We start from the raw sequence: 20,200 nt of genomic DNA, 5'->3' as shown, positions 1-20,200 counted from the left end.
GAGAGGAGGGCATGCTGAGGTGATGGAGTCTCTGTCAGCTCTAGGAGACGTCAGAGGAGTTTTAAATGGAGGTCTCGGCAGAGCTGACAAGCAGTGAGGAGCTGTGAGGAGCTGAGGAGGGCTGGTCGAGGTGGGGGTAGACTGGCCAGCAGGGGTGTGACTGGTCGAGACGATGTGGTTCCAGTCCCAGTTCTTCTCATACTAGGCTAGTGTTTATCAACTCCACCACTACATATCCACTCCCTCCCTCAGTCTGAAACATGGCTTAGGATGCTAACATGCTTAATTAGCCATCCTACTGGGTATACGGTCTGATTCTGGTAAACTCTAAACCTAGGATGAGAAAATCATGTTAACCTTGCTGGAATGAGATTTGAAATCACCCCCCTGAATTTACCTGAGGATTAGATTCCCCACACACTGTTTAAATGCATGGCCAAACCAGTATTTATATGGATGTTTTACACTGAAAACTATTCCTAGTGTGAGAGCATAGCATTAAACCAAAACCTCTGATGCCGACAGTTTGTTTTCACTAGACACTAGATAAGATTGGGAATTTCTTTATGGCCCTATTTTTTATATTTGTTAGCAATGTTTTATAGCACAGTCAGACATGTTGGATATTTATCTGGCGTGATTTTTTAAAAGAGATTGTATTGAATTATACTGAAACAGATGGGAGATGAAAGTACATTTTTATTATTGTGAGTGCTCTGTCTCTGTCTGTAGGTTAGGTTGCCCTTCAGGAGCATGGTGACTGGAATAGTCTTTATGCAGGGTGAAACACTAGTGTCTTAGTGAGAAGTTAATCTAGAGGCCCATAGGGACAATGTCTCAATGTGTGTGACAAAGCGCTGGACTGGTATTCACTTCTGGATCGATCACATCAGCAGTCAGACTCATTGAGGCGAGGAGGTGACCTCCCACTGCAACTCACTATTCCAAACTCTCAGCAGCGTTGTGCTAAATGGTGAAGTAAAGGCATGGAACCTAGAGCCAAGCATCCATCCCTGGAGAAAGGTCACGAGCTGCTGCCTGATGTGCATGAAAGAGCTTAGAGTTTGAGAGTGGGCTAATAGTACTGCATGTAGGCCTTATCCTCATTCCAGCCCAGTCACACACACCCACAACACACAGCACACACACATGCACAGAGGCGTACACATACACACACACACACACACACACACCCAAAAAAAACACCGCCCGCCACCTCCAGATGGCTTTTATAGTTTCCTCCGTGAAAAAAAGTGTTGTTAGAAAACTTTGTTCCAATAACTGCAGAGTCATTATTCTGTCTTAAATGCGCTTGTGTGCACGTCATATTTATGTGTTTTCCTCAAGACCACGGCATCAAATCAGGGCAATAATGTCAGACAAATTGTGTAAGTAAATGTGAGCTGGGTTGTCCTAGAGGGGGGGGCGGTTTCCCTCCCTGCATGCCAATAAGACAGCTCTGTGGTATCTAGCCGAATAGCAATTCATTGAAATGCAAGAAAAGGGGGAGAATGCTCAGTGCAAAGATGCTGACAGGACAGAAAGCTGTGCCCATCCATCTCAGTTTGCCAAGTTTTTCCTCTCCCGGTGAGGTGAGCTCCTCCTTGTCCTCCCTTTCTGTGAGATATGCACCCGGGGACCGTCAGAGGACAGACGGCAGACAGGCAGTGCTACCTCCAGCAGCTAGCCCTTTCACGCTGGAGGCGGAGGCGAGGTTTTGATCACCTTCTCTGACCATGATGAAGTGTGACAATGGGTGTGAGTCTGAAACAAACTCAAAGTCGGCCATTCAATTCAATTACTCCCCCAAATAGAAAAAAGGAAATCATGTTGAGTCTTCTCTCTGTCTGTCTTCTAGTCTGGCTGAGCCTTGACCTCTGACACTGCTCTGGCTCCTTGTTTCCATCAGTGTTGTTGTTATTACTGCCAGCCTATCACAGTCCTCCCAGATCTCACAACTGCTAAATGAAGGGAAGGAAATAAAGCTTTAAATCACCAGACAGCTTATTGTTGATTGATTGATAGATGATTGGTGATTGCAGAGTTGTTGTTCCCAGCGAGGTGTGAACATTGTTCACAGCAGACTGGGTTGTGAATGTGATTTAGGTCGACTGGCTGCTTTTGTCCCAATGAGTTTTACGTGCGTTCGTCTCAATGGCTTCATTGTCTCTGTGTTATACTGTGTAATCACACAATGAATTTCTCCTGCCCCTTTAACTGACTCATCACTCATCATTGTAGAGATGCAGAATGCTTTTTAACAGTCGTGAGGACCTCTCTCTTTCTCGCATTCACTCTCTCTGTCTCTGTCTTTCTCTCTTTCCGTTCTCTCCTGCCTGCTCTTCCTCTTTGCAGTGTGGCCTTGACTACTTCTTCTGGGCCCTTGGGGCCTCTAGGCCCTCCAGCAGGGTTGGGCCTCAGTGTCCCTCCACCCTAGGGCTATCCCCCAGTCCAGCCTGCCTCGCTGTGATCCCCACTGAACCACTGTCTGTCTGCAGCCCCCTGATCCTCTCACATCACACCAGCCCTGAGCAGCTCTGAAGGCCAGGGCTGCCAGGCCTTTGGTTTAGCCTCACAATGAAAGAGGAAGCTTATTGACTCCATCTATCTTCCTCCTCATTCCCCAGCCTGCCTGGAATGAGCTCTGGGGCTCCTGTTAGCCTGTGGTGGGGTGTCTCTCCGTCTCTCTCTCCGTCTGTCTGTCTGTCTGTCAGGGGACATTATTCTCCTTCGGTCCCAGTTAAGGAGGTGTTTTTTGTCCCGAGCAGGTAAAACTCAGCTGACACCCGCAGATGGAGAAAGCAGCTTTGATCCTTCTGTCTGTCATGACGTTGTAGAACTGAGTCAATCTGAGACGACAGGCCAGGACAGAGCACTTTATTCCACCGTAGGCACTGGTTGGACTTAAAAAACTCTGGCTCCAGGAAAATGAATGCCAATCTGGGCTTTTACCTTCAACTTGGCCTGCGTGAGGAGAGAGGGGCCTAAACAATGCCCCTGAACTGGCCCCCTGTGTGTCTTATAGAATGAATGGGGAGTTTAATGTATTTTTTGGTAATGCAGTCCCTCTATTAAGACTCCATATCTAGGTGGCATTTAATCAAACTACCATTCGCTCCCATAAAATAATCAATTTTTACCTTATGGTTTCGCTTCCTTTCGACACCTACACCCAAGTCGACCTTCCTGATAATATTTAAGGGCTATAGTCCAGTCCAACCTCCAAGTCTTATCTCACTGTAATTACTGTAAAGTGATGTTTACATAAATAGAGCTGTGTGCTTCTATAAACTGTATGTGTTGTGTGGTGTTCAGTGCAGAGCCCAGAAGTTGCACCTCTGTGGCCCCATTACTGCAGCTCTGCAGTCTGCTGACTTTCAATGATGTGACAGGTAGCCCAAAACACTCCATCCTCACCCCAGCAGAGAAGGAATGGGAGGAGGGGAATGAGAGGATAGGTAAACAGAGCCATTAGAGACAAATCTCTTTCTGAAGAAAACAAAATCACATCATCAAACAAGAGAAAAAGAAAAATATGATCCTGCAGCTCTTTGGGGCCCCAGCGCTGAAATGATAGCCGACTACGACATTTGTCTTTATCAGCCTGCCCTTAGGGATTGAGAAAATGGAGGGAGGGGTGAGAGAGAGGGAGAGAATGGAAAGCTGAGAGCACAGCATCTCTGCTCTGCTTCAAAGTGCCAGACACATTCATTACTTCTCTGTCTTATTATAGCTCTATGTGGACACTTCATGCACGAATCAGAGCGTACAGCGAACAGAGTACGGTACTACCTAGCATTCATCTGTAATTTGGCCTTTGCATTTGGTATTAACATGGTTACAGTGGTCATCCTTTAAATAGCACAGAGCAAAGAGCTCTATAGAGAGACAGTGGAGCCCATCAGTCATGGTTGGAGATGGACTATCTAGGGTTTCTCCTTTCTCTATATAACATGTTGCTGTTGATATTGGTTTGGGCTGGAACAGAGGTCATTCGACGCCAATCTATAGTAATACATCCAGCAAAGACATGTACGTCACATTTCAATGATGATTATGGTCCGCCCCAAACATCCTTATATTAAACAATATCAGTCACTCTGAAAACCAATGATTTTTGATTGAATATAGCACCAGGATCGCATCATAAGCCCTCCTAAATATATGCCAAAATATATATAGTGTATATCCTATGATGCTTCATGGCATGTCATACAATAGCCATGTAATGGGGTTATCATAATTATGATTATGTAGTTACAGTGGGGGAAAAAAGTATTTAGTCAGCCACCAATTGTGCAAGTTCTCCCACTTAAAAAGATGAGAGAGGCCTGTAATTTTCATCATAGGTACACGTCAACTATGACAGACAAATTGAGAAAAAAATATCCAGAAAATCACATTGTAGGATTTTTAATGAATTTATTTGCAAATTATGGTGGAAGATAATTATTTGGTCACCTACAAACAAGCAAGATTTCTTGCTCTCACAGACCTGTAACTTCTTCTTTAAGAGGCTCCTCTGTCCTCCACTCGTTACCTGTATTAATGGCACCTGTTTGAACTTGTTCTCAGTATAAAAGACACCTGTCCACAACCTCAAACAGTCACACTCCAAACTCCACTATGGCCAAGACCAAAGAGCTGTCAAAAGACACCAGAAACAAAATTGTAGACCTGCACCAGGCTGGGAAGACTGAATCTGCAATAGGTAAGCAGCTTGGTTTGAAGAAATCAACTGTGGGAGCAATTATTAGGAAATGGAAGACATACAAGACCACTGATAATCTCCCTCGATCTGGGGCTCCACGCCAGATCTCACCCTGTGGGGTCAAAATGATCACAAGAACGGTGAGCAAAAATCCCAGAACCACACAGGGGGACCTCAACTCGTCGTGTTTGGAGGACAAAGAATGCTGAGTTGCATCCAAAGAACACCATACCTACTGTGAAGCATGGGGGTGGAAACATCATGCTTTGGGGCTGTTTTTCTGCAAAGGGACCAGGACGACTGATCCGTGTAAAGGAAAGAATGAATTGGGCCATGTATCGTGATATTTTGAGTGAAAACCTCCTTCCATCAGCAAGGGCATTGAAGATGAAACGTGGCTGGGTCTTTCAGCATGACAATGATCCCAAACACACCGCCCGGGCAACGAAGGAGTGGCTTCGTAAGAAGCATTTCAAGGTCCTGGAGTGGCCTAGCCAGTCTCCAGATCTCAACCCCCATAGAAAATCTTTGGAGGGAGTTGAAAGTCCGTGTTGCCCAGCGACAGCCCCAAAACATCACTGCTCTAGAGGAGATCTGCATGGAGGAATGGGCCAAAATACCAGTAACAGTGTGTGAAAACCTTGTGAAGACTTACAGAAAACGTTTGACCTGTGTCATTGCCAACAAAGGGTATATAACAAAGTATTGAGAAACTTTTGTTATTGACCAAATACTTATTTTCCACCATAATTTGCAAATAAATTCATAAAAAATGCTACAATGTGATTTTCTGGATTTTTTTTCTCTCATTTTGTCTGTCATAGTTGACGTGTACCTATGATGGAAATTACAGGCCTCTCTCATCTTTTTAAGTGGGAGAACTTGCACAATTGGTGGCTGACTAAATACTTTTTTTCCCCACTGTAAGCATAATCTTGCTTCCCATAATGTGTTCCAATAATCGCATACGTATGAAGGCTCTCATGGCCACATACTGTCAAAAAATGTTTCGATTCAAACACTTCATTTACTTGGCCAAATAAAGATAAACAAAAAGATAGGAGGTGAAACTCAGTGAAATGAACCTTCTCTGTCTTACTGAGAGAGTAAGCCACCCCAACTGCCCCCCTAGAGCTCTCCATTTCTCTGCATCCTGTCTCATCTACCATTATGACACATTCCTGGCCCTCCTCATCCACTGCAATGGACAGCACTCCCCCCCCCTTCTCTCTTCTCTCTCTCTCTCTCTCTCTCTCTCTCTCTCTCTCAATAGGAAGGATGCTTCCTATTGACCTCCATCTTGGCTGTGCAATACTGTGTCTCTGTCCTCTACGTCTGTCCTGTGCCAAGTCCTTACAGATGCTTGGTCATTTCTCTATCCCAACACTAGTCAATTTCGAGACTTTACAATTATCTTCCCAGAGAGGGTTCTCTGAAGGAGGCCAGTTTGTATTATAGCCAGCCTTCAAGCTATTTAGTGTCTCGAGCTGTTTTTCCTTCTCTGCTTTATTCTGTTACATTGGAATGCCCTGGGGAAATTTGGGGATGTCTGCAATATCTTTGTCTTGCTGACCAGTTTTTTGTTGGTTTTATCTTGCCAAGATGCTGTCGCTCACTTTGATATTTCATTGTCTCTCTAGAGTGAATGATGTGCTAAGCTGGCTGATAGACAGTCATCCTCACAACCGTCAGAGAAATGCTCCACTTTGTTTTTTAGCGTTGGCAGTGTGGCATCAGAATTATTGAATTATAACATCATATTTTATTTGTATTAATGATTAATAGGATAAAACCGAGTGATGTCATTGGGCATCATTACTCCAGATGACAGATAGTGAATGCAGCAGAAGGCATGAGGAAAACCTGGTGCCCACATCCTCTTTTGCAGTGCCAAGGCTGTTGGGTAGAGAGAGAGGAGGAGGTGGTCAAAAAAAGACAACACAAAGTACTCTAACTGCTGAGATATCTCTGCCATCTGGCCATGTTTTTACCACTCAACTGTTTGTTAAATGGATCTCGATGAATCACCACATCTTGTTCAACTAAATATAGAAAATGTTCCCTAACATCTAGATGATTTCGCCTTTTGAGTGTGCTCTGAAAGACGTACCGGCATGATATGATGATGAAAATCTGTAATACGGTGACAATAATGATGTGGTTAGGGCACATATGATGGTGATGGTTATGGGAATGGTGATAGGCAGCCATAGCAGTGGTGAAGATGATGATGATGGTAGTCATGGTGATGACCATGTTGAGTGCCTTCCTCTCTACTAACTGTATCTGTCTCTTTTTCTCTCTCTCCCTCTCCCAGGTCAGAACATGGTGTTTCCCCCGGTGGCTCTGTGGGTGACGGTGGGCCTGGCTGTGTGTCTGCTGGGTCTGCTCATCGCCCTGGCTGCAGTCTGCCGTAGGAAGATCAAGGAGAGCTGTGAGGAGGACAGAGCAGGTACCTGTCTGTCTGTATGTCTCTGTCTGTCTGAACAACTGTGAGGAGGCTAGAGAAGCCCACTCAACTCTGCAGTCTGTCTCAACAGCACCGCTCTGTTGTCTTTCTGAACAACACTTTTCACAGGAACACACTGAGCCTTTCCATAGACACATGCAGAGACTACACTTGAACACACATTTCGATGGAGGTAGTTGGGCACCTCTTAAAAAAACAACTTCCAAGGTTAAAGAAGGGTGTGATTGGGTGCTTTCTTTCATCTTTGCATAAGCATAACAGTATAAAGGTTAGAGAAAAAGTGAATAGAGCCAGAAGTGATGAAAGTGAGAGAGAAACATTGATGACATAATACCCCTAGACATTAAAAGATAGATTATCATAGAGGTGTTTTTTATTGTTCTATTGTGTGTAGAGTTGATGAGGTGAATAATGTATAGACCCATCCTGCTTTCAGACCCCTCTGAGGACAAAATACAGAATGACTGAACCAATGATTTTCCCAAACCCTCAGAGAGCACACCTGCAAATGACCTGTATAATAGTGAAACTGGCGTCCAGATCATGTGGAAGACACAGCGGGAGGAGAGTGGTGGTTACCAGTGATGACATGTTAACATGAGGTGCCAGTGTCTTGGACAGCTGGTTCAGAATCTTAACACCCAGACAGTGTTTGTATGTATATAAGATTATCTGCTGCTGTGGAGGGATGCTGCGATCCCATCTGTCTGCAGGAAGTTCATTAAGAAGAGTCTGAATAGCTGGGGACGGCCTGCAGGCAGAGTAGGGACTGACTGAAAGAAATAAAGTTTTGAGCCGAGATGGAGGGTAGGGAGCCGGTGGCCTGGCTGTAATGAGATGTGTTCAGAGTGGAGGAGACATTTAAATAAAGGTCAGCCACTGTACTGGTCCCTGGGGTTTAAAAATACATCTGGAACTGACACACACTCACAGGCAAGAATAATTATAGCTCGATGGAACATATGAAATCAAAATGAAACGGAAAGAGAGAGCGGCAGAGAGTAATAGAATACATTCCCAGTGTTTCCCATATATTCATTTCGTGGCCGCTACTGCAAAACATAAAACATGCAAAACAATTATAATATTTTTATTTTCTGCTGAGACCCGCTTTTTAATAGTAATATATTTTGTACATTTCTGCCGAGACCCCCACCCCCACCCCCACCGCTGCTGAAAAGAATCCTAGGGGAAACACTGATTCCATACCATGAGCAAAAGTTCTTGTGTTCTCCAGTAACCAGGAGGAGCAGGTTACTCCTCTAGTAGTAGTAGAGACAGAGGTTTTATTAACTGGCGGTGCACCACTCAGCTAAATGAGAGGTTAAGACTCATTCTGTTCCCTGTCTGTGAATGTTTCCAAGTCCTTCATGTTCCCTGTTTGCGGAGTTGAAGAGTAACATACACTGACTTCTTCACGTAGCACGCAGACTCGCACACCCAGATAAATTGATACAGGATGAATACAGATGTGGAGATGTGTTAAAGTGCACATTCACAGCTGTTGGAACTGCAAGAAGCAGAAAGTGCAACCTAATTGAGGCTGTCTTATCTTTTAATGGTGTTCTTGGGTTTGGCCAGATTGAAGTTGACGCTCTCCTCTGAGACTCTGGGTAGTGAGGGGAGAGAGGTCAAAACTAGTCCAAAACAGAATAAGTCATTTTTCTTCCCTGTCATAATGTATATGGAGCAGTGGATGTGTATCCTAACTGGGCAGAGCAGCACGTGGGATTGGAGTCTGGGAGATGAAAGCTCAATTTATACTAGTATTTGTTGCAGTACACATCTTCCGTCCTTCCGTCCTTCCTTCCTTCCTTTTTTTCTTGCATAGTGAATATATATACCATACTGTCCAACATATGCTCTAAATGAACTTTCATGGACCAGTGACCATATTCCTAAAGCTAATTTTACATTTAAATGAGCGTGTGATTTAATCAGACGTACCCTTGGAGTGTGTATCTGTAGGTGACATGGGACGGATGGCCCTCTGTGATAGATGAAGGTCATTGGGGAGATATTGGTGATTTAGATCATAACACTCCCCTGGATACAGGGAATATCTGTCCTCTGTGACCTTCTTTCCTCCAGGTGCTTCATCCAGCTGCTGCACTACCTTGTTTTTCTCCCTGCATGCATATGGGATGTAACTCATCACTTAAATAACCTTATTATATTGGATCTAAACTCAGAGTTTTATGATGGCCGCTTCCCCTTGCCAGAGCAGATTTCACTCACACTCTGTGGATGGCAGCCACCATTTTGACTTTGACATAGAGGCGTCTCTAAAAGGCCTGGTTCACCCTGGTACTGTAGAAGTGTCCCCGGAGGCTGTTCTTCCCATAGTGTCAGAGGTTGTTCCGTCAGGACAGGAAGTGTTGGCTGTTAACTGAGGAGAGGCGGCTCAAGGTCTCTCACAGAACATTTACACTCCACATTCATTATTGATATTTTCTAACCAACTTTTAGAGCTAGAGAAATTGGTGGGTATGCCATGTGAAGAAAGGGGGAAAACAACTCACTTGAAAGCTGGAGATTTGAATGAATCACTGAGAAATTATAACCTGTGGGCATATGCATACTGTGTGAGGGTGGTGTTTTCAAAATGCGAATACAAAATAGACTCGAAGGATTGTGGAACGGAAATGGAATAGGGCAATGTATGAAGGACTGTGGACATTACAGTAGAAGGAGCATATATATTTTAAATGAAACATGGCAATCTTTTTACTGCTGCAATTATGGGGATTTTGTGATTTAGTGAGGATTTTCTCTCTCTGTCAGTCTTGTAAATTGAAGCAGACATACAAAAAAACTCAGAGACAATATTGTTGCCTTGACGTTTAATTTGGTCCAATTATCAGTTTAATCTGTGTGTGCAGTAAGTGTCTGACACTAAATGTAGACTCTCTCTCAAACACAATGGAGCTGAGGATGGTGTCATACAATTCAAATCAGCCATCCTCTGGTTCCTCTGTTCCTGGTCTATTTTTGGAGTGTTCGTGCATGTGTGTTTGTGCCTGTGTGTGTTTGTGCCTGTGTGTACATGTGTATGTGTGTGTGCGTGTGAGCACATTTGTGTCTGCGTCCGTGTGCGCCCATCACTGTGGTTTCTGTCAGCCTGGCCCAGTTGACAGTATGTTTCCAGAGAGGAGAGCCAGTGGCCATAGCTTAATGTGATTACTGTCTTTGTGAGTGGGCCAGGCCAGGGGGGGCAGCTGTGTTGCAGTGCCCCATGCAGCCTCAGCCTACGACTGAGCCATGAAGGATGAGCACGCCATAGGTTTAAATGAGCTGCTGCCTTATGAAAGCCAGAGGAACAGTGCACTGCGTGCCTGCGTGTTTTCCCAGTGTGTGTCTGTGTGTTTAATGGTCTGATGGCTTCTCTTCTCTCTCCACAGCCAAGGAGCTGGAAGAAGCCAAAGAACTGGAGGAAGAGGAGCAGTCTAAGACAGGTCAGCCAAGGCACATCTGGAACAACCATCACCACATTTTTACACCATGCACATACAGGCTAATTAATTCTCAATGCATATCCCATTCTAATTGAAATTGAAAATGAAATTGAAGAGAATTTACATAGAATTTATTTTTGCTTCTTCCGGTGCTATGTCTAAATGGAATGCTAATGTTTGGGCACCGAGCACGTTTTTCAGCACAGTAGTGAGATAATATTTAATATTGTGTCCTGAATTAATTTTGTAATTAGCAAGCAGAGCAAGTTCTGTGCTCTGAGTCAAGACCATAGTGGATACCAGGCACAGGCCTGAACGACTCTCCCTCCAGCGTTAATGTCATTAAAGTTATTCATTTGACTCCTTCTTTAGTGTGATTGAATTATTTAGCCTCCCTGTGAACGGCACAGTTAATACTATGTGATTTTAATAAGCAGAGAGGTGAAGGAAGGTCTCTGGGCAGAGTGGAGGGAGACAATGTCTCCTTTTCCTAATGCATGTCTCATGAATGTTTCAAAGTGAGCTCTGCAGCCAGTGGCAGGGTCAACCCATAGTGGTCCCCATACCTACAGGTGCAGTACTGGCTAGGAGGAGAAAGTGCTCCAAGACCCTCCACCTCAACCCTCTGTTCTCTCCTGACTCCTCAACAACCCCCTCACCTCTCTCTTCTCCTCGTAAGCCACACCTGTGCGGGCGTGCGGACGGTGGTGCGCATGCGTGCGGTGGTGGGCGTGAGCTGAAGAGGGGCTCAGCGTCTCATTCTTCTGCCGTCTGAGATACCTCTTTAAAACACTCCAGACAGAGGCTTTGTTTTGCCATCTGGCTCCAATTGCGCTGACAAAGGGAGAGGTTCCTGTGTGAGACAAAGGAGCTGAAATGAAGCCCACTTTAATAAATGCAGGATGATGGGGGAGCTGCATTTGTGTGTTATCTTAATGAGCTGTCCGGAGGAGAGCGCACCTCCCTTTTCAAAGCCTGATTGGAACAATAACCAGTGATAACTGGGAGCCTGGGCTCATCCTGGGCTTCTGCGTTTGGAAGGGGAGGTGTTCCCCTCACTAGCTTTACAGCAGCTAGCTAGCAGTGTACCACTTTACAAACAAGATGCCTGGCCTGAAATCCTTGATGTGCTTGCAGCTGGAAGAGCCAACAACACCCATTCCCCCTCCTTCCCTTCCACACACACATACAGTACACACACACACACACTCCCCACTCCCCAACCCTCACCTCCTTTCTGAAATGAGTTTTGTAATCTGAGCGTGATGCGCAGTTTAGAGTTAGCTGCAGTAATCCCAGAGCAGCACACTGTTCGGAGTGGGCTGCAATCTCTCTCTGTGCCCCACTAGCCCCTGTCTGTCTCTCTTCTCTGCTCTCTGCATCCTGGGCTCTGTGGAGTTAGCCTAGGCCCTAGCAACAGGGCACTGGCAGAGTGTGCATCGCCATGACCCAGTTCTTTCATGAAGGAAACATCATCAGAAAGAGCAATTTGAGCACCCTCCGAAAGAGGCAGAGAGATGTGAAAATGGTCTCCGGTTTGTGAGGTGAATTAACCCTCCTACCTGGCTTGCAGAGACAAGGTGCCGTCAAGGTTGAAGACAAGCTAATGTCATGCTCCATAATGCTGATACCATTGAGTGAATCCACGTCACCCATCCTCCAAGGCAACAGCTGAAAGATGGATAACAGTCGCTGGAATCGCATTAGAGCATGAGGTGCAATAGCTCATCAACCTAAACATATTGATGATTTTAATACACTGCACAGGAAATGGCTAGGGCAGCTGCCTCAGACTCAGTCACATCAGAGGTGGTGTATTCCCATAGCAGTGTTTCTAATAGCCTCCACAATTCAGTGGGATAGCTGTTTCATCTCTTCAGCCATGACAACCCTGAAAAGTAAAGTTCAACGGCCACATTACGAAAAGGAAAAGGCATGACCATGTGATTTCTAGAGAAACTCTCACATCTCCATCTCTTACATGTTAGGCTTACATCTCCCTCCCTTTCCTCAGGGAACCAAGATTACACATTGCACATTGTTTTGTGTCCTTTCATGAAATAGTCATATTCCCATGACCACGGGTATTATGAGAACGACAAAGTCATGAAAAATGTATCAACCCTGGAGTCCTGCTGCAATCCTCACTGATCTACTCAGTAATACTGATGAGGAGAAGGTGAGAGGAGTCTAGAGGAGAGCCAGCCCCAGCCTCTCTCCCTAGCCCCAGCCTCTCTCCCCAGCCCCAGCCTCTCTCCCCAGCCCCCACTTCTCTCCCCAGCCCCAGCCTCTCTCCCCAGCCCCAGCCTCTCTCCCCAGCCCCAGCCTCTCTCCCCAGCCCCAGCCTCTCTCCCCAGTCCCCGCTTCTCTCCCCAGCCCCAGCCTCTCTCCCCAGCCCCCGCTTCTCTCCTCAGCCCCCGCCTCTCTCCCAAGCCCCAGCATCTCTCCCTAGCCCCAGCATCTCTCCTCAGCCCCCGCCTCTCTCCCCAGCCCCAGCCTCTCTCCCCAGCCCCAGCCTCTCTTCCCAGCCCCAGCCTCTCTCCCCCAGCCCCAGCCTCTCTCCCCAGCCCCAGCCTCTCTCCCCAGCCCCCGCATCTCTCCCCAGCCCCAGCCTCTCTCCCCAGCCTCAGCCTCTCTCCCCAGCCTCAGCATCTCTTTTTCCCAGCCCCATGCTCTCTCCCCAGCCACAGTCAAACCCAACAGGCCTCTCTTTACACAGCCACTGCAGTCAGTATAGTCTGTGGTGCTCCAATTCTCATGTGCTGTCCCAGTGGTCACATATTACTGCCTAAAGATATGTAAATACAGTCGTTATGATTCCTTCATTAGTGGATGTGGGCCACAGAAGAACTTCAGGGGAGCTAATTAACAAACGTCCCTGTGCTCTATGGCTAAGAGTTCCTCTGCATAACTTGTGTGCTTCTGCTTGTGTTGCTCGCTAGTATAGTGCAGTACACTCCTTCCTCTAGAGCAGGGGTGTCAAACGTCCGGCCCGCGGGCCGGATCAGGCCCGCAAACGGGTTTAATCCGGCCCGCGAGATGATTTTGTAAAGTATAAAAATGAGCTGCAATTTTTCAATAAAAGAAACTGCTGTTCCAATTGTGTCCACTGGATGGCGCAATAGCAATTGTGTTAAGCAAGCAAACTGTTTATACCAGGGCAGAGCAAATAGGTCAAGCAAGTGCAGCCAGTCCGGATGAGCTACTTTGTTTTGCCCGCGATATTTATTACGGCTTCTACTTTTAACATTATGTGCTTTGGCACCCTCATTGCCCCAATATGTCTCTGTCAAAAAGAGAAAAGTGGACGCAGAGTGCAGAGTGTTCCAAGAAAAATTGTCATCCTTCTATTTATTCACGGAATTGAATGGGAAAGCTGTATGTTTGGTGTGTTCACAGCATGTTGCAGTGCTGAAAGAATATAACCTTCGTCGCCACTGTGAGTCTTCATGCCGACAAATATGACAACTTTCAAGGACAGCGGAGAAGAGAGAAGGTGAATGAACTGTTGGTGGGTCTGAAGAAACAGCAGTCTGTGTTTACTCACAGCCGAGACATCAGTGACGCTGCAGTGAAAGCTAGCTACCTCATTGCTAATGAAATCGCAGTGGCTTCAAAACCATTTAGTGAGGGTGAATTTGTAAAAACATGCATGATGAAGGCAGCAGAGATTGTGTGCCCTGAAAAGCACCAGGCTTTTGCAAATATCAGCCTGACAAGAAACACAGTTGCAGACAGGATTTCCGATCTTTCAGTGGATTTGGACAGCCAGTTGAAGCAAAAAGTAAAGTCATTTATTGCGTTTTCGGTTGCAATTGATGAAAGCACGGACATTACAGATGTTGCACAACTGGCCATTTTCATCCGCGGAGTTGATGACACATTGACCGTCACCGAGGAGTTCGTGGAGTTGGTGCCGATGACAGATACAATGACAGCAGCTGATATTTTCACCGTACTCGTCGGCGCGCTGGACAGGGTGTGAGTGGACTGGTCCCGCGCTGTCAGCCTGGCTACAGATGGTGCACCCTCAATTATCGGGAAAAAAGCAGGCGTTGTGACAAAGTTCAGAGAGAAAGTGCAATCTGCAAATGGAGGACGTGATTTTTGGACATTTCACTGTATTTTGCACCAGGAGGCTTTGTGTTGCAAGTCATTAAAGATGGATAACGTCATGAATAAAACAAAGCTGCGCTCAAGGCTCACGCACAAGCACTTGAATCACATCCTGAAGTTGGCTGCCACTCAGGATGTGACGCCTGATATTGATGCGCTGGTGAAAGCTAAAGATGCCAGGTATCAGGAGTCAAATAAACTATGCAACCCCACTTAAAGTGCTGCATGAGACACCCTGATATAGTTCTGTGATCTGTGATATACTTCTGTGAATCACTGAGGCATTGTGTGTTTGTGTGTTGTTTGTCCTCAGAATTTCAAATAACTTGAGGTGTTTAATGATTAATAGTGATGTTGTGCTTTTGGACACACTGTCCTCAGGCTCCAGCTTTATGTTTATATGTTTTTATGTTGATGTGCTATTGTTTTTAATTGTTTTTATTTTATTTGTATATTTAACCTATTCTTGACTCTGTGGTTCTTGCACTTGTTTGGGGAACAGGATTTAATTATTTGTATCTACATTTCTGCCTGAGAAATGACACCCGGATATAGTTCTGTGATCTGTGAAACAGTTATGTGAATCACTGAGGCATTGTGTGTTTGTGTGCTCTTTTTCTTTAGAATTTTCAAATAAACTTCAGGTGTTTTATGATTAATAGTGATGTTGTGCTTGTACTATTTTGGACACACTGTCCTCAGGCTCCAGCTTTATGTTTTATGTTGATAGTATTAAAACAAAGAAAACAATCTGAAGTTGTTGTTTTTAAGTTATATATACCATGATTTTACCGGTCCGGCCCACTTGGGAATAGATTTTCCTCCATGTGGCTCCTGAGCTAAAATGAGTTTGACACCCCTGCTCTAGAGGGTGTTTACTTCACCACTATCAACCTGCATCCTGGGAATTTAGTTTTGCTGTCAAAAGCCAATTGCATCGCAATGAGGACTGTAATATTCAGGCATGTTCAAGTTCTGTTCTACTTTCATGCATAATTTGTGGGTGGGACCTTTCCTATAATCAAAACACATGAGAAGACCAGCACCTGACTCTGCTAATTGTGTCCCTACAGTGTTGGATTTTTCATTGGCTTTTCATATATTACCGTACTACTGGGCCAGATATTGTTAGGTAGTGTGTTGCTAGAAGATTTCCCTCTCTCCTCTTTGAACTATAAATAGTGTGTGCTTTGCATACTGAGCAGGGTTTAGCTTCTTCTCAAGGGTTATCTGTTGGTCCGGGAAGAGAAGGCCAGCAGATCATAGTCACACTATGAGAGAGATAGTGGAGGGATAGCTGCTCCTAAATCATGTGGAATAATGGAATAATAACTGTCAGACCTAATGAAAGCAGTCAGCAGCATTCTGCATCACAACAACATGGAGGCCCATTCAGGGCACGTAGCCATGATTAGAATATTAGATAAAGTAATTGCATAGAGGGTGCTAGATCAGCTGTGTCTTTGGGAGAAGAGGAGAGAGGTATACAGTACACCCAGGGACAGAGCTCTCCATTAGTAGAGCAGGGTTTAGGGGACAGCAACAAGCATCCCCAGGATGAATTCCTGTACACAGAAGTCATTTGTCCCCCCCTTCCCTGTCATGTGACCCGTGCCCCTGCAGCGTGAAGCCTCCATGGGGGGAGGTGACGTGTCGTCAATCCATCTCACTCCCCTGATCTGCCTCCCCTTAGTGTTCCAGGGCGCGCCACGCGTCGGTTCCACATGAGCACTCCGCTGCAGTGGCTAATTAAATAAAGCACTGTGCCCTCTGCTTCCTGTTAGCCTGGGCAAGGTTGGTGCACACACGGAGAGGAGAGGAGAGGAGAGGAGAGGGAGGGGGGGTTAAAGAGAGAGACAACAGTTAGATTGTAATCCCGTCTCATTCGTTAATTACGGAGAGTCATCATAAGGTTGGGTAAATACTGTAAACTAATGTGAGAGCCTCCAGAGTGGTCTGATGTTTTGGACCTATAACCCCACAGATAGAGCTGTGGCGTTCATGAAATTTTGTCCGCCGGTGATTGTCATGCAAAAGACTGCTGGTCTCACGGTAATTGACCGCTAATTAACATAAATACATTTAGCATCTCCAGGCCTCCATACATACAAGCCTCTGATGCGTGCTTTTTGAACATCTACATGAATAAACATTATGATATGATGACATTTTATTTCAGAAGAACAGAATATGAGTTGGCCTACTGTATGCGCCATGTCATAGGCTGTAAGCTTGTTCATTTAGCAGACAAGAAATGCTTATAAGTCCTGTGTCATTATTTTATATTATATGATATTATAGTAAGAATAATATAATTTAACTTGGATGAATAAAATAGAAAGGATATTTTTCCCTTTCCGAAGCAAGTGCGCGTATGAAGTGGATATGTTGAGCGTAAAAGTGATTTGAAACAGGTTCTATACACTAGATTTAGAGTTATTTGGCAATTTTAGTTGTGAATGATACAAACCTTAGAATGTCTTAGAAATCAAAACAAATATGGGCTGCATTATGCGACTGTAGGCTATTGATGATTTGAGAAAGTAGCAAAAAAAAGCCTCAGGCTGCACATGCTGTTCACTATTCTCAATTTATTCCTATCTTTACTAATATGTAAAATTAGTTTTGATTTAGAATGGCCCTTTATCAAATGGGCAGGAACAGGGGAAGGGGAATAAAGACATGTCATCCATATGCACCATATGCACTCGCTGGATAGTTTTTCAGGCTACTCCATGTATCAACCACTGTTTGAGGAGCATGTATTCAAAATCAAACACAAATTCACTATAATTGTAGGCTTAGCCGCCCTGCACAATCAATTAACCAACAGCATCGCCTAGGCCTATACGTTCTTTCCCAGACTCATGGATAGAAAGTTTGGAGCGTAGCATAAGGTAATTAGTCCATCCAGTATGCATAATAATACAGTCCACACACGATGGCGAATACTATCATTTGTTTAAGTTTGGAGTACCAAAGACATTTTAAATCAGTTTTTTACCATGCGTAATATGCGGTAGGCTATGTATTGTAAAACGGGACAATCATTCTTTTAATTCCGTTTTTTTTTGTGGGGGGGCAGGGGGTGGGGGGTGGATCGGGCTCACAGGTCTATGCGTATACATAAACTCTAATATGCATATGCATATTGGTGTTTTGAATTAATCATCATCTTAGAAAGCTCTGCCCATTTAATTGTGTTATGCTTTGAAACAACATCCACAATGACCATGTTTTCCACTCAGTTTCAACCTGTAGCTCAGTTGGTAGAGCATGGCGCTTGCAATGCCAGGGTTGTGGGTTCGTTTCCCACGGGGGGCCAGTATGAAAATGTATGCACTCACTAACTGTAAGTCGCTCTGGATAAGAGCGTCTGCTAAATGACTAAAAATGTAAAATGTAAATGTTGAACTTCTTTCTTGAAATTGATCAATCACAGTTAGGTGAGTTTTAAAAGCACATACTGTTTTGATGATGTGTTAGATGTGATTATCTATTGCATTTGCATTGATGTCAGAGTGGTTAGAGGGACAATAGAGCCCTGAGTACCAGGACATTAGCGACCTGATGGTCGTTAGCGAGTTGTGTACTACCAACGCATGTCCAGAGTGCATAAGAGGAGATTACCGTGACTCAACAGTCACATGGAATTTTACTGTGGTCATGACTCATGACTGCCGGTGTGGCGGTAATACAGTCACCGCAACAGCCCTACCCACAGATTACAAAGATGGTATGAAGGCTGGCTACATACATGTTCACATCCCATGCTACTGGGAAAAACTTTCAGCTGCAAATTATTCAACAGTTCTACTGAACAATGTTCTATCATCGTATTTGTCTTTTTTGTTATTTTTTAAAAGTTATTTTTATTTATGAAATTTTTTTTGGGGGGGTAGATCAGCTTTAATATTGCAGATATATTGTAACTTTTTTCTCGCAAATATATATATATATATATATATATATATATACACACACTACCGTTGAAAGTTTGGGGTCACTTAGAAATGTCCTTGTTTTCGAAAGAAAAGCAAATGTTTTGTCCATTAAAATAACATGAAATTAATCAGAAATACAGTGTGGACATTGTTAATGTTGTAAATGTCTACTGTAACTGGAAACGGCTGATTTTTAATGGAATATCTACATAGGCATACAGAGGCCCATTATCAGCAACCATCAGTCCTGTGTTCCAATGGCACGTTGTGTTTGCTAATCCAAGTTTATCATTTTAAAAGGCTAATTGATCATTAGAAAACCCTTTTGCAATTATGTTAGCACAGCTGAAAACTGTTGTGCTGATTAAAGAAGCAATAAAACTGGCCTTCTTGAGACTAATTGAGTATCTGGAGCATCAGCAATTCTGGGTTCGATTACAGGCTCAAAATGGCCAGAAACAAAGAACTTTCTTCTGAAACTCGTCAGTCTATTCTTGTTCTGAGAAATGAAGGCTATTCCATGCGAGAAATTGCCAAGAAACTGAAGATCTCGTACAATGCTGTGTACTACTCCCTTCACAGAACAGCGCAAACTGGCTCTAACCAGAATAGAAAGAGGAGTGGGAGGCCCTGGTGCACAACTGAGCAAGAGGACAAATACATTAGAGTGTCTAGTTTGAGAAACAGGCGCCTCACAGGTCCTCAAATGGCAGCTTCATTAAATAGTACCCGCAAAACACCAGTCTCAACGTCAACAGTGAAGAGGCGACGCCGGGATGCTGACCTTCTAGGCATTGCAAAGAAAAAGCCATATCTCAGACTGCCCATCTTAATCTTTTCTTTTTATTGGCCAGTCTGAGATATGGCTTTTTCTTTGCAACTCTGCCTAGAAGGTCAGCATCCCGGAGTCGCCTCTTCACTGTTGACGTTGAGACTGGTGTTTTGCGGGTACTATTTAATGAAGCTGCCAGTTGAGGACCTGTGAGGCGCCTGTTTCTCAAACTAGACACTCTAATGTATTTGTCCTCTTTCTATATTTCCCTTTATTACTTTCCATCCCCACGACCCCTTCCCTAATTGGAGTAAACTAGTGAACAATAACTTCCAGCTTATACATACTATATACATTTTATGGACACAGTCAATTTTACAATATTACATCCTATTTGTCTTACTAACATTACTGAGCTCATATTCCTCTGTTCTGTCTTTCAGCCATGACCCCCCTGAAAAGCTAAAGGCAAAAGAACACAGGTAAGAATCACATAAGATGACATCATTACACAGCAATCATGTGTGTGTGTGCGTGTCCGTGTGTGTGCGTTTGTGTGTGTGTCATGTCAGGTTATCTTCGCATTTCATTTCCCCCTCCAGCGATTGCGTAGTATTTTCAGGAGGCAATAAGTGCTCTCGAGGCCCCAAGGTCTGCAGAGGCTGTGTGTAACTGCTTCTGTAATGAGCCTCAGGCTGCATTAATTCTGTGAAGGACAATCAGGAATTTGTG

At 44.5% G+C, this 20,200-nt stretch overlaps 1 protein-coding gene across 2 annotated transcripts in view; it reads left to right on the top strand.

The window, feature by feature from the left end:
* Nucleotides 1-20,200, top strand: part of LOC121582287 (CD276 antigen) — a 69,512-nt gene that overhangs the window by 38,393 nt on the left and 10,919 nt on the right. For both annotated transcript variants that reach the window (XM_041897993.1, XM_041897994.2), the window contains exons 5-7: nucleotides 7,029-7,163; nucleotides 10,583-10,636; nucleotides 19,912-19,950. In XM_041897993.1, the coding sequence (XP_041753927.1) occupies nucleotides 7,029-7,163; nucleotides 10,583-10,636; nucleotides 19,912-19,934 (212 nt within the window). In that variant the 3' untranslated portion in view covers nucleotides 19,935-19,950. The remainder of the gene's footprint in view (nucleotides 1-7,028; nucleotides 7,164-10,582; nucleotides 10,637-19,911; nucleotides 19,951-20,200) is intronic.

The sequence above is a fragment of the Coregonus clupeaformis genome, chromosome 15, assembly GCF_020615455.1.
Source record: "Coregonus clupeaformis isolate EN_2021a chromosome 15, ASM2061545v1, whole genome shotgun sequence".
Taxonomy (NCBI): domain Eukaryota; kingdom Metazoa; phylum Chordata; class Actinopteri; order Salmoniformes; family Salmonidae; genus Coregonus; species Coregonus clupeaformis.
Note: the sequence above shows the minus strand (reverse complement) of the source record. Positions and strands in the feature narration are given on the sequence as shown.